The sequence below is a fragment of the Triturus cristatus genome, chromosome 3_2 (assembly GCF_964204655.1).
Source record: "Triturus cristatus chromosome 3_2, aTriCri1.1, whole genome shotgun sequence".
Taxonomy (NCBI): Eukaryota; Metazoa; Chordata; class Amphibia; order Caudata; family Salamandridae; genus Triturus; species Triturus cristatus.
Genome location: NC_140584.1, coordinates 944,598,733 through 944,611,981, shown reverse-complemented (window position 1 = coordinate 944,611,981; position 13,249 = coordinate 944,598,733). Strand labels below are relative to the sequence as shown.

General features: G+C 43.3%; 1 protein-coding gene across 3 annotated transcripts in view; it reads right to left on the bottom strand.

Annotated features, from left to right (window-relative positions):
* Positions 1-13,249, bottom strand: part of USP32 (ubiquitin specific peptidase 32) — a 1,392,279-nt gene that overhangs the window by 260,407 nt on the left and 1,118,623 nt on the right. For all 3 annotated transcript variants that reach the window (XM_085649438.1, XM_085649439.1, XM_085649440.1), the window contains 4 exons: positions 9,423-9,534; positions 6,952-7,163; positions 4,350-4,534; positions 3,333-3,419 (listed from right to left, as the gene is read on the bottom strand). In XM_085649438.1, the coding sequence (XP_085505564.1) occupies positions 3,333-3,419; positions 4,350-4,534; positions 6,952-7,163; positions 9,423-9,534 (596 nt within the window). The remainder of the gene's footprint in view (positions 1-3,332; positions 3,420-4,349; positions 4,535-6,951; positions 7,164-9,422; positions 9,535-13,249) is intronic.

Below are 13,249 nucleotides of genomic sequence, written 5' to 3'. Positions count from 1 at the left end.
ATGGGATCTTTTTAGATGTTAAAAAGAGACTACTCAACAGAACAGGGAGGTGGGAGGGCAATGAGGAAACTGCAGTTAGATAGTGAGCATCCAACAGGGAGAGTCACCGAGGCTAAGTAACTTGTTTATCTGGTATATGTTACTGACCCCAGATTCCTCACCTTTCAAATAGATACCAAAGCAGTACTTCCCGAAGGAGAAGGGTCTGTGGAGTGTGCTCAGACCAAAACGTCTTGCTGGACCAAATGGAAAAAATGTCCTGCCCATCAGACCTGGTTGTCAAGGCAGTAGTACTTTTTTTAACATGTGCACTTAGCCCACATTACGGCCTAACTCATGTCCAGGCCAGGCACTCTGCAAGGCAACGCAGTGGTAGCCTTAGCACTGGAGGAATCTAAGGCCTTCCAGAGGCCCCATTTAGCCAATGTATAGAAGATCTTAATGCAAACGACTATTCACCTTGGCAGAGTCCTTTTCTGCACTGCCTTGGCTTTCTTTGCCCCAGAAATCCCAGCAAATTGGTCTTTGATGCAACCAATGTAAAATCATAAACTCTCTTGGGATCCAGTTGATGAAGCCTCCTCTCCTCTTTTGGGGGTGAGACAAGGCAAAAAATGCTGGAAGAGTGAAAGAATGTCCAATGTGAAAAGGAATCACGACTTTCAACAAGAAGCCCGTCCAGGTCCCCAGCACTAGTTTGTCTGGAAAAATGGAGGACTAGGGCGGTTGCACCAACCGTGCCTGGAGTTCACTCATGCAACGGACTGAAGTGATCAAAATGAGGAAGACAGTCTAGAGAGTCAGAAGAAACAACAAGCAGTTGTACATCAGCTCAAAGGGAGCACATATAAGAAATGTCAGGACCAAGTTAAGGTCTCACTATGGCATAGTAAACTATTTGGGAGGGAATATTCTTCAAACCTTTAATAAACCACTTCATGTACACCCTCCGGAGCCGATGTCATTGGTATTTGTGTAGATGAAAAATCGCAAAATGATCCACTTCTGGGCATACCCGTACCACTCGGGGGGACAAATGCAAAAAGAACAATTGATGGACAGAATGCAGAACAATGTCATTCATTCATCCCAGTACAGAGATCTTGGTCTAAATCCATCGTTTTTTGCTCCCCATGCCATTCCAGTTTGAGCCCAGCCTTATGCAAATCAGTCTTGACCCTGCGCCCAATGGGAACAGTCCAGCCCGAACTGCCAGGCCAGGTCCTCCCTGGACTGGAAACAAGCATACTAGGACCGGTTTCGGAGTTTCACCCCTCATCAGCCAGGATAGCTTACTAGCACAGATCTCGGATACGTAATGAAAGTCAGGACCAGAGTCACTGTGGAACCCCATGCGGGATGGAGAGGCAAGGACAGCAGACCGGTCTTCCAGCAGTAACCAGACAAAAGGCCTCTGCGGATCCTTGGGGGCTAAAGGCCCTCCCCTCCCCCCCCCAAGGCCTCCCCCCCCCCCAGAGGAAGCAGGATGAGTGCTAAAATATGCAGCATGCCTCCATATAGGCCTTAATCTACTGTGTCATCGTCAATGGCCCAGGAAACTCGGAAGCATTCTTCACAAGAAGATTTGGAGCAAGACCAACTGGCACCTGATGCCCTTGTAACTCTTCTTTTGATAGAGACTTGCAGGATGGGGTCGAGTACCACTTTACCTCTTATACGAAGACTTCCACTTACTTTCCAATTTCAACTACGAAGAAGATCTGTCCGGTATTGTCCTTAAGTGGGGGAGCAGGTGCATGCTCTCGATCTGGAGTGGGATCGGGCCTTATGCAAGGTCTATGATTTCTTTCGTTGTCTGGTGACATACAGTTTTGCTTCACGATCCCAGATCATATTCGGGTGCATGAGAGCACACTGTTCACATGACTTGGAGTTGTGCTCCAAGCCCAGACACCAAAGGCACACATGTGGATCAGTCACTGACATCTGGCTTGAACCTTGTAGTTTTAGGTGGAGAGATTGTTCCCTAGCAAAATACTTTAAAAAAAGAATCTACGAAAATTAGAGTAGCAGTCCCGATTCGGACACGAAGGTGCGGAAAGAAAGGAACTGATGTGGATTATATGCACTCCTGCTCTATCACGTCTGGGTCAGATCAACACCAATGTAGAGCTGTGCGATGCGCATGAGTAATGGAAAATTGCCATATTTCCAGTGTGTTGCCTGGCGATAATGATAAAGGTGAGGAACCTGCAGACAGACGTACCCATAGAAAGTTAATGTATCCCATTTTTCTACAAAACAATGGCACAGGTGTTGAATAAAATTAATGAGGTTTGAATTGGGTGTTTATGCTTAAAAGAAACCACTCAAAACAATAATAGCCATCTGAAAGTGCAGACAGGGTGGCAAAAAACCTATACAACATAGGAAATGACCTAGGTCAGATGTGAATCGGACAGGTGAAGGACTGTTTTGCAAGATGCAAAGCCCGTAAAGGGGTGGGCTATGCAATTAATGCTCCCATTATAGGCATGTAGCTAGTAAGTGTTTAATATTCAAAAGGAAGCCAAGTAGGAGGGCAGTCGATGTTCTCATAGTACAAGCCTTATGCAGAACTGACAAGATATGTTAAATATTTAAACTTAGGGGTGGATCCTTCAAAGAACTAAGTATGATGAAAAGGCAGATCATCATATAAAATAATCCAAGGGCGTGAGGTATGTGACTGGAGATGGTAAACTAAGGCACCTTTGAAAAACTTAAAATGCTAAATTCTTTTCTGGAATTAAATCAAATGTAGGTACAGATCAACTATTTTTTTTTCCATTTTTGTCACTACAGACGGTCTTTGATTAACAAATTAGCGAGTAAGAGTGTGTCCGTTTGTGTGTGTGGGTGTCGCTATTTCCAACATGAAAATTGAAAATCACTTATTAGGAGCAGGGGCTTTACAAAAGTGATTTAACTAATGTGACCTAGCATTTTCATATGGCACTCAATCGTTGGGATTTCTTAGTGAGCTGGCAATTTTTACACAGAGGATGTTAAAATGAGAGGACGTTAATGAATTTGTAAAGGCTGCAACATCACAGAGGAGGGAATCTACGACCAATAATCTTTATTCGTTTTTGCAACAGGCATATCAAAAAAAAAAAATCAAACAGATTTACTTCTATGAAGACCACTATATAAACCAAGATTCAGATAACTACAATTTGTAAGCTATTCCCAGTTCACTAACTAGCCAGAGATAAATCTCTGAGAAGATATTGGTGATGTATGCCATTTAAATTTTCTACTCAAGGCAAACAAACCAAAACATACAAGGTAAAACACATTCAATGTGTATCTAATGATAAGCAACTTACCTGTACCATGGACACCAAGCACAAGAATTGCCGTCCTTCTGCACAACGCGCAAGGTAAATGGATATTGATATCCCATGCTGTCATCACTAAAACACAGTACCAACACCGCAAAGAGACATTAATAAGGTCCAGATTCAGTAGAATATTTCTAGATTTTTAATCATTATAATTGTCCAATGTTATATATGTCAATGCTGTGCTAATATTCTTACCAGACAACTGTTTGATATGAATGAAAATGAGGAACACAATATTCATTTCACAGGTCAGCCAGGAATTTAAATTCTATTCTGAAAATACCCATTTATTTTTTAAAAATTGTCAAATTCTTTAATTTATTACTACTATTTACAGTATAAAAACTGTCCTAAATGAGATAAGGTTCGATGACGTGTTTTAAAACTAACTTTAAGCAACAATACTGCACCAAACGCATGAGGCGACTTTCTTGGCTACTAACATTGCACGCTGCCTGAAAAGGTCAGCAGTGATGCTAAAATGAATAATGCCAATTGCTGATGCTGGGTTTAGACATTAGAGTCGTCCCATTCTTACAATTCTCTCTAAATGCTAAAGCCATTTCAAACCAGCGCTAAATATGTTGCACCTTTAAATTACATACATACACAGTCTTAAAAAATGGTTAGTGCATCTGCTGGTACGTTACAAAAAGCAGTGTCAATCTGTATCATTCTAAGAACCCCAGGAAAGAAAGTCAATGTATTGCTGGAATATAAGCCGGCTCAAATTCATGGAAAATCTTTTGCATGATAAGCAGCCAAAGAATGAATCAAATGGATTAATGGAATGAATCACTGAACAAATCAGGCAAGTTGAAGAGTCATGTATGTATATATGTTGAGAACCCAACTCTCTTAATTTAAAATTCCAGTGAGCCCATATGTTCTAGCAGATAGTTATATTCAATACCGCCTTTAGCACTACAAGAATAATGACACATAAATGGAGGACAAAACCATGAAAAAATATGGGCACCACAAGAGCAGGGTACTCACCAGTCCTGGGCATGGTTACTTGCTTCTTGGGGAGGAAGAGGACTAGCTAGCCGGGAGACCTGGATCCACACAGCATCATACAAATCCTTCTTCTGGGTATTTACAGTGCAGGGGACAATCAAAGGCATTCCAAAAAGGCTGGGACGATTTTTCTGAGCCGACAGGAAATAAAGCTCGGTCCGCATCTAATTAGAAATAGAAATAAAGATATGGACATTGAGGAGGTGGCAAAATATTATCAATAACTACTGCAGAGAATAAACTGTTATTGGTGAGCTAAAAACAGAGGCCTCCTAACATATGATGCAATTTGTTGCCTGTGATCTGCTTTTATGAGTCATCTTTTTGAGTTTAAAGAGATCCCTCCATAAGCAGGTTAAATTGTAATTGAGGACATTAGTTCTCACATGACGTATTCCACACGATTTCTCCTGATTTTCCTACTGCAGCAAAAGCAATGTGAAAAGATTGAGTGAGGATCGTAGAATTACATAGTCAGTATATTTCAATGATGGTCTTAAAACCATCAGATATACATTAATGACCTAAGTAAGACCTAATAAATCTTCTTAGCGAATTCCATGACAGCAGTTTCAGGTTGAAACTTGGTGTGCTCTAGGTTCTTGGCATGCACAACATAGGATGAGGGAGGAAGGTATTTTTTGAATTAAAGATTTCTCTCACCCTCAGCAATCTGGCAATTAAAACTATATTGTCGTGACTAATATCATGCGATGTTCAAAATCGACATCACCTGAACCTAAAAGCAAAGTAAAACATGCATAACAACTCCCTCTGATCTTAAAAGGCACAATTCCCAGAGAATTGGGCAATATTATCTTAACATACGAATTTTAAAATAATTATAAAATACATCTTGTATAAATAAGGAAAATTACCACAAAAAAGGGCCGGCCATCTTTACTGGTAATATACAACAACTACAGATGATGTTCACAATGCAATTTTAAAGTGCTAGCTCAATGTGACAATGCCCACTGCCTGTACAGACAACACCAAAGCAAGACTGCAGCAATTAAGACAGTTTCCTACCAGTAGAGGTTTCATTAGGGGGGCGGTTATACTCTAGAGTTTTTTTTCCCTAGGCGTTTCTATATCTCAAAACCAGAGTAATTACTTTACACACTTTCCCTTAGAATTGTAATTACACTTTGTACATATCTGACCGTCGTTCTGTGTAGTCTCCAGAGAGGTCAAGGATTGGGCGAGTATGTAATAGAAACAACTTTTATTACATATTGACTGGCACTGTCAGACTCGTGCTGCCTTTAGCCCCACCTCCAGAGCTCTTAGTCATGCCGTGATGAACACCCATCCACTTCTTAACTCACCCAGATACCTAGAGGCAACTCAGTTTTACAGTATACACTATACACGACTTACTTATGTTACATGAAGAACAAGACTGCAGAAACAACATCTGGGTGAAAGAACACTCTCAGGAAACACTTAATATGCAGCATGAAGTAAAACATGTAAAACTCACCAGTCAATACATCAATGAGATGGATTACCTGAAAAGGTTCTTGCACATATTGTTGAAAATAGAAATCATAGTATTTACTTGTCAAATTAAGGACTCAAAATACGGGGCCCACTTCACAGTTATTTTTTTAAATACCCCCACTACAAACCTCTTTACACTCACATGTACTAGCATTCTCAGACACGCACACGCTCGTGCACATACATACACACGGGTGCCAAACAAATACATGTACACAAACACGTGTGTACCCTCTCAAAGTGCAATGGGAGACAGCCTGTTACGACTGGACAGGGCACTACGGCACCAGAAAGAGTACAGGTGCCCTAAACTGACTGCTAGTGGGACCCACAGCCCGCTTCAAATTAGGCACTTAATAGACAAATTTGTGTTAGTACAATACATAATATGGGTTAAAACATTAACTAATCTGTTAATAAAACAATATTTAATAATTTGACAAAAGTAAACATGACTAAACAAAACATGGCTAACCTGATGTTACAAAATTATTCAAAATTATACTAGCTAGCAAGCAGAATGGGTTTCGTATAGTGACCTATCCAAACGTGTGCCACATGTGGCTTGTGTGTCAAAGTACCAGACAATTAAAAAAAAAGTATGAACTAGGACAAAGGGCTACGTGTGGTAATATATACAACCTGAGAAACAGCCATGGGTCTTGTACCCCTTTTCCGGCACCAGGGCTATCAGTATTCACTGAAGCATTGTTGAGAGATCCCATGGGAATTATACACGTAACATAACCCTATCACCCCTCTATGGCACAGAAGTCAATTTAAAATGGTGCATACATATAGCCAATGGGCTGCTAAAAGGTTAGACTCAAATTAATCCATAAGCCTTGCAAGCCCTATTAAAAACTCAAATAGTGCTTGCCAGTTAATATTACTCCGCTGTCTTCAACATATTGCAAATATTCACAAAGGCAACTGTACAAGAAAGAACATACTAAGATATCAGAGACCGCTTCCTTGCTGAGCACTGCAACAAACTTTGCTCTTACCACAGAACTCAATGGTACAGTAAAATAAAAACCTCTTGCTCCCGCCGCAACACCACGTGCACACTTACCATTTTTCTATGAACAGCAATTATGTATCCTATAAAAGGACTTTCTGGGTGGACGGAAACATGACTGTATAGGACTCCATTGGGGAGACTCCTCTCTGTTCCACATGGCACTACAGTGTTTGGCATTCCATTCGGTATGAGAGTAGGTCTACACACATCACCATTAGTGGAATTATGATGAATGCCATTAGAAGATGGCACGATGCAGGTATCTGTGAATTTAAGCAAATAAAAAACAATCACTCGATAGCTGAGACTTTATAAGTATTTTAAAGATAAAGGGCGATTGACACTAAAAGCTTTCTTTGGCTAATTTGCTTGATTTTTTTTAATTTTATAACACACATTTGGTTTCACCATTACTTGCATACGGTTTCAAACACAACTATACTAACATACTGTCAATAAACCATAGTCTGAAAATATTTCTGTACCATAAATATCATTGTCAATTCATCTGATAATTTGGTACCTTCTGGATGTGTGAGAGAACGTCAGCCCATCTTATGCTCTCAAAATGTAACTGAGGCATTTTCATAAACCTTGTACTCACTCATCACTGACTATCCATTAAAACCTATCAATGAATCTCTTTTTATGTCAGCCAATGAGCACAGAAGAAATGTTGATGCAGAAGACTATTGGCACTACAGTGCCAACAATTCAAATCAAACTAGCGCATTACCATGATATAGTAAATACAAATTGAGTACATGCACACCACGAATTCCCAGTTGACATCTGGCCAGCAAGCAAAGCCATGTCTGAACAAGCGAATGACAGTGTCTGTCTTGTCAAATTCCAATTGAATTCTGCATGAAACTAGATGTTGGCTGCATTACTGCCAATGGTACTTGGCTCTTCAGGTCTCACTATGTACTAGATGCAGAGACTTTCTGTGTATATCTATTGATGTTAAATATGCATCCATCCGTTACATGTTCCTGGTTGCTGACTATTGCATTATTTATCATTAAGGGGAAAAAAAGAAAAAAGCGGAATTTTCTGGGGAAAAGTAATCGGACAAGTCATTCATTTTATTCTGTTATACATAGGGCCAAACCTAACAAATGCTTAACTTGCTAAAGAGCAAAGAACTAGGCATATTATTGATGAAAACTACTGAAAAGTACCAAAACGACTAAGTATTTCTATCAATGGATACATGGGCCTGTGTGAACTTTACACAAATTAGTTGAACATTTTAAAATACATGTATAGTATCTCAAATTTATTTACAGTTCATTAAAGAAAATATACTCATAGGCTTCAAATATTGTCAAACTGTTTATGTTTAAATTCCATTATATTATTAATGTAAATATGTTTTTCTTTCATTAAACAATACAACACACACTGATCGTCTGTTGGTGAAAAAGGAAAGAAGAACCAGAAAGCCCAATATATTTGTGGCTTTTGTGCCTTGAATGAAGACGATTTACAAAGCTGAAGTCCACTGAGAAGGCTGGACACAGACTACCAAAGACTTACAAAAAAAAGGCAAATGAAGACATTCTCTTGCTAATAATTGTATTCCATTGGTTTGGCTTGCAAATATGCTAGGAAAAAGATCAGATGATGTTTTGATATTTAAAACATTATGGTTTATACTAATGCTGTGGGCCTGCCTCTGCATAACATTTATTATCAGCTTAGATAGCCCCAATAGGAAGGAACATTAACAAGTTCAAGACCTAATACATTTTGCTGATGCTTCTTTTGGTTTCTAGTTTAGACTCCCTATACATAGAACAATTCAAACTAACGACTAGCAACAACGGTGCCAATTGCAAAAAACATAATTGGTGAAATGCTTGCAGTTACCTCAGCTGCTGATAATTATGGTCGGTCCCATTCCAGTTTATTATTGTTTCTCATTTTTCCATTACACCATGCTACTAGTCGAAAAAGCGCTTTGACGCCTCATCAGGGGTATTAAAATCTATATACATGCAATTACAAAACAATTATAGATGAGGACCAACCTTTACTGAAATCAGACTTAGTCCTGCTCCAAAGGAAACAGTCCACGACGAACTGCCAGGCTACGTCCCCTCTAAAACAGAACTAAAGCAACCCCAGATAAGTTTTGGCTTTATTGGGTTTACTTGTGTTGGTCTGGTTAGTTTCAGTCTATAGTTGCTTATGGAAAAAAAAGGATAGACTGGAATGAGGCCTAGATTAGTTACCAGTTGCTGAGATTAACTCGAGCATTCCACATGTCACAAAATTGTTTTTGCAGAAGTCTGAGAATAACTATCTACATATCATCAACTTTTGTTTATGCTCAAGTAGAAAGTCATGGTGCATGCAATCTACTGGGAGAACCACAGTGACAATAGCTTTCGACTATAAGACACACTATAAACAATACTTGAGTGATAAACATTTATGTTTTAAATTATAAGTGCAAATGTCTCTTCAATCTACATCCTATTCAGAAAAGGAAGAAAAAACATTTAGTGTTTTACCTGTTTGCACAGGGCTAGAAGCAGAAGTAGGAGAGCCTGGAACCGGTATCTCAAATGCACAAAGAAAGCCACTTGCTGATAACCGTACCTTTTGGTTGTCTTGCGGAAAGTTCTTTAGCGTAAATAAAAAAAACAAAATTATTTTCTCCTTAAAATAATAAAATTTTCTGACATGTCAGACTAAACACCAACCACTATGTCAATCCTAGGAATTACAATTCGGATGCGTGTGTTTAGCACACGCAGATAAGCATTTTTATGAGAGAAAATTCAGAGCATGCAAGTGCAGCACAGTTATTCTTGGTAGCAATCTTAAACAAGCATTTGACAGAGCAAATGTGTCTGGTTTGATTGTAATACAGAAAATAGGCAGCAATTTACGCCATTATTCCACAGATGTAAAATTGTCAAGCAGAAAGATTGCAGCCATTTCACACAACTGTTTTCTATAGCAGAATGTAAACATGCGTGATATGCCCTAGCATTTCAACCAGAAGCGCTCCAAAGCTGCCTATTTAGCAACACAGAAAAACAATAAATAAATGACACCAGGGGCATGGCCGAAGCGGCCAAGATGGAAGCATAATTGAGGGTCCAGGCAATAGGGCTGCCAAAAGAGCAGTCAGGAGTGGCTAGCCAGTACTGCGGTGCCGATGCAGGGCCCGACCGGGACACCGATCTCCATCAGTAACCTAGCACGGAGCCCAGGGGGCTTGCAGTGGCAGCTCCTCGGCAATGGCGGAGGAGCATCACCCTACTGCCTAGCGCAGAGCCAGCAAACGAAAAATAAAACGATGCTCTAGCATCATTTTATTTTTGGTTTGCCGGCTTTGAGCCAGTTTGTGCATGGAGGGGCGGGATATGGGAGGTGGGGGGGGGAGGAGTGTTTCTGCACTCCCCAAGTACAGTTAGGCCGGCTGTCTCAGGCCGACCAAAACACACGTGCGCACTTTTCTGAATCCTGCCGGGCTGGAGAAACCTCACATACTCCATGACCAGCGCAGAGCATCTTTCCTGCCCGTACAGGCCAATCCCCGTGCGTGGATTGGATGGGAGTCTGTCACAGGGGCTGCTCGGACCCAGGAGTGACGCGATGGGGGAGGCGACCGAGACGTGTCAGGTAAGTTTTTTCAATTATCATTAACATGCCCACCACCCGCTAGCTCTTCCCCCGCGCATCCCTCACCCACCTCACCACTCTTTGTTAGGGGTGGCTGCCACTGCTGCTCTCACCTTGTGGAGGTGTCTGTAGGCGACCCAGGGGAGCCCTCACCTCACCTTGACATCAGATGGTGAGGTGCTGATGCGGAGAAGACCACACGGCGGTCCGCACAGGGACCACTGCAGTGCGACTTAAGACCACTAGTTGAGGCGATCGCATGCCAGGTGGGGCCTCTCGGGGGGTCGGGAGGGCCCTAGAGATATGAGATGGTGACATTCTGATGGTGGTGGCTGCCCAAACGCTGGCTCTGTGCCCCGAGGTCTGAGTGACCTGAGTGAGGGGAGAGACCCGAGATTACTGTCAGTGAACCAGAGGAGAGAAGCATCCATGTCTATAGACCCGATTTCGGCAGGAGAATCTCGATTTTTTAAAGTAAAAAAACGGCTTAATTTTGGTTGTCTCCCATCTGAAATTGCTTCTGATTCATATAGGTCGATTGGGAAAATACATTGTCCAATTTATTTTTTATAAATCTCCCACTCTTACTCTTAAAAAATGTTGGCATGTATGGAGGAGTGTGCTGGACTGGCCTGGGTCTTGGCCGCACTGGTTGGTGACTGCGGGAAGCCTACATTTGGAGCTGCATGTCCTGCCTGCCCATACCCCCCACCCCACTATTCTGTTGGCTGGTGAATCCCGAGGACGCTGGGAACCCCTGAGACTGGGCCAGGATTGGCAATACTCCACGGCGTGGCCTCTGTGCACATGTGGATGCCTTAGGGGCTACCTGGCTGAGGCAGTTCCTCCCCCACCAGGCCACTGGGGTTTGGCATAGTTGGCGGGGCCCCAGCTGCTGTGTGTGGGCTATGCGGTAGGAGCGAATTCCCTGGGAGTGGATTGGTGCAGCCTGCGGGTGTGTGGTGACCTGCTGAGCCGTGCACACCGCCTGTTGCGTTAGTTGTGTGGAGGCCTCCGCTTGTGAGCCACTTGATCACAGGAGTACCTCATTCCGAGGGCTCCCCCCACTCGCCGTTCTTGTGCTGACTATTGACCTGGCGACCTCCCTTCTAAGGGCTGGGCCTGGGTTAGCGCTCGAGATTCAGAAGACGCTGTAGCGCTGGCCGCTCGTGCTGCCTGAGCCTAAGTGGGGCACAGGCTTGAGTGAGGTGGACACCCCTACCACTGATGGTTTCCCTGATCCTTGCATAGGCACTATTAGGGGGTGAGACAGACCGTCACCACCAGAATCAATCCAAACCAAGATGGGTCAATGCACTGCATCGACCTCCACAGCTGCGGGCACCTCTGATGTCCCATTGAGGGGGCCAACCACCCCTTCCCAATCCGATTTTGCAACCACCCTAAAATTGATCCATGACTCAAGTCCATCGTCTCTCCCAGTCTCCCTCATCCCCCCTCTATATGGTCCTCATGTTTTCCTCGACCCCTCCTTTTCTGCCGTCCTCTGTTTCGCCATCACCATTTCTTTCATCTCTCTTAACCTCCCTGTCCCCTCCTCTTCCCTCCCTCCCATATCTCTTTCTGTTGCACCCCTGTCTCACTCATCCCTTCTCTTTTTTCTCCTCAACCTTCCTGTTTCGCACACCCTGATTTTTTTCTGCCCCCCTCTCCCTCATCCCACCTCTCATCTCCAATACAACCCGGCGCACCTCGGCCCCCTCTCTGTCTCCCTCATCTTCTATTCCCCCTTCATGTCTCCCTCACTGTCTCTCCCTGTTACTTACTCTCCTTTGCACTGTTTCTCTGCCGTCCTACCCTCTGTGATAGACTGAGCAGCAGTAGGGCACAGCGCTCTCTCTCTCTCGCTCCCTGGAACATGTAACTATATGACGGTTGCTTGGCGGCCCTCTCTTCCACCCCTAACTGTTTTCTCTACTGAGGAGGGAAGTTATCCCGAAACCCGAGCCATGTCTCGGGCGATATTTTAAAACCCGGGACATGTATCGGGTCTAGAGATTATCTGTTTAACAAGTACTTACTTGCACCCACTGGGGTGAACCACTCAAGAACTTCATGTACCAGCTTCCCATGGGGCAACCTGGAGGAGGAGCTAGCGGTGTGCGCTCCATTACGGATGTTTATATAAATGGCTCCCTTGAGCTTTGAGCTGACGAGCTCCTGGACGACGCACCTGCATGCCTGTGCGGGCACTGAGGCCCTTGACGGTTGCTTGGCGGCCCTCTCTTCCACCCCTGTTTTCTCTACTGAGGAGGGAAGTTATCCCGAAACCCGAGCCATGTCTCGGGCGATATTTTAAAACCCGGGACATGTATCGGGTCTAGAGATTATCTGTTTAACAAGTACTTACTTGCACCCACTGGGGTGAACCACTCAAGAACTTCATGTACCAGCTTCCCATGGGGCAACCTGGAGGAGGAGGTAGCGGTGTGCGCTCCATTGCGGATGTTTATGTAACTATATGTGCAGGGTTAGAATGAGGACCAAAAGGGCGTGGCTTGGCACCCGAGTCGGATGGACGCGCACGGGTGAAGCTCCCGATTCACCCGGGGGACTCGGCGCTTCGTTGCCAATTTAATTTGCGGATGGAGGCACACAAGGGCATCAGAGGTACTTAGGAGCATCAGACGACCCCTGAGGACTTTCTTTGTGGGAGCAATGCACATCTTTCAGAGGCAGTGAGTTG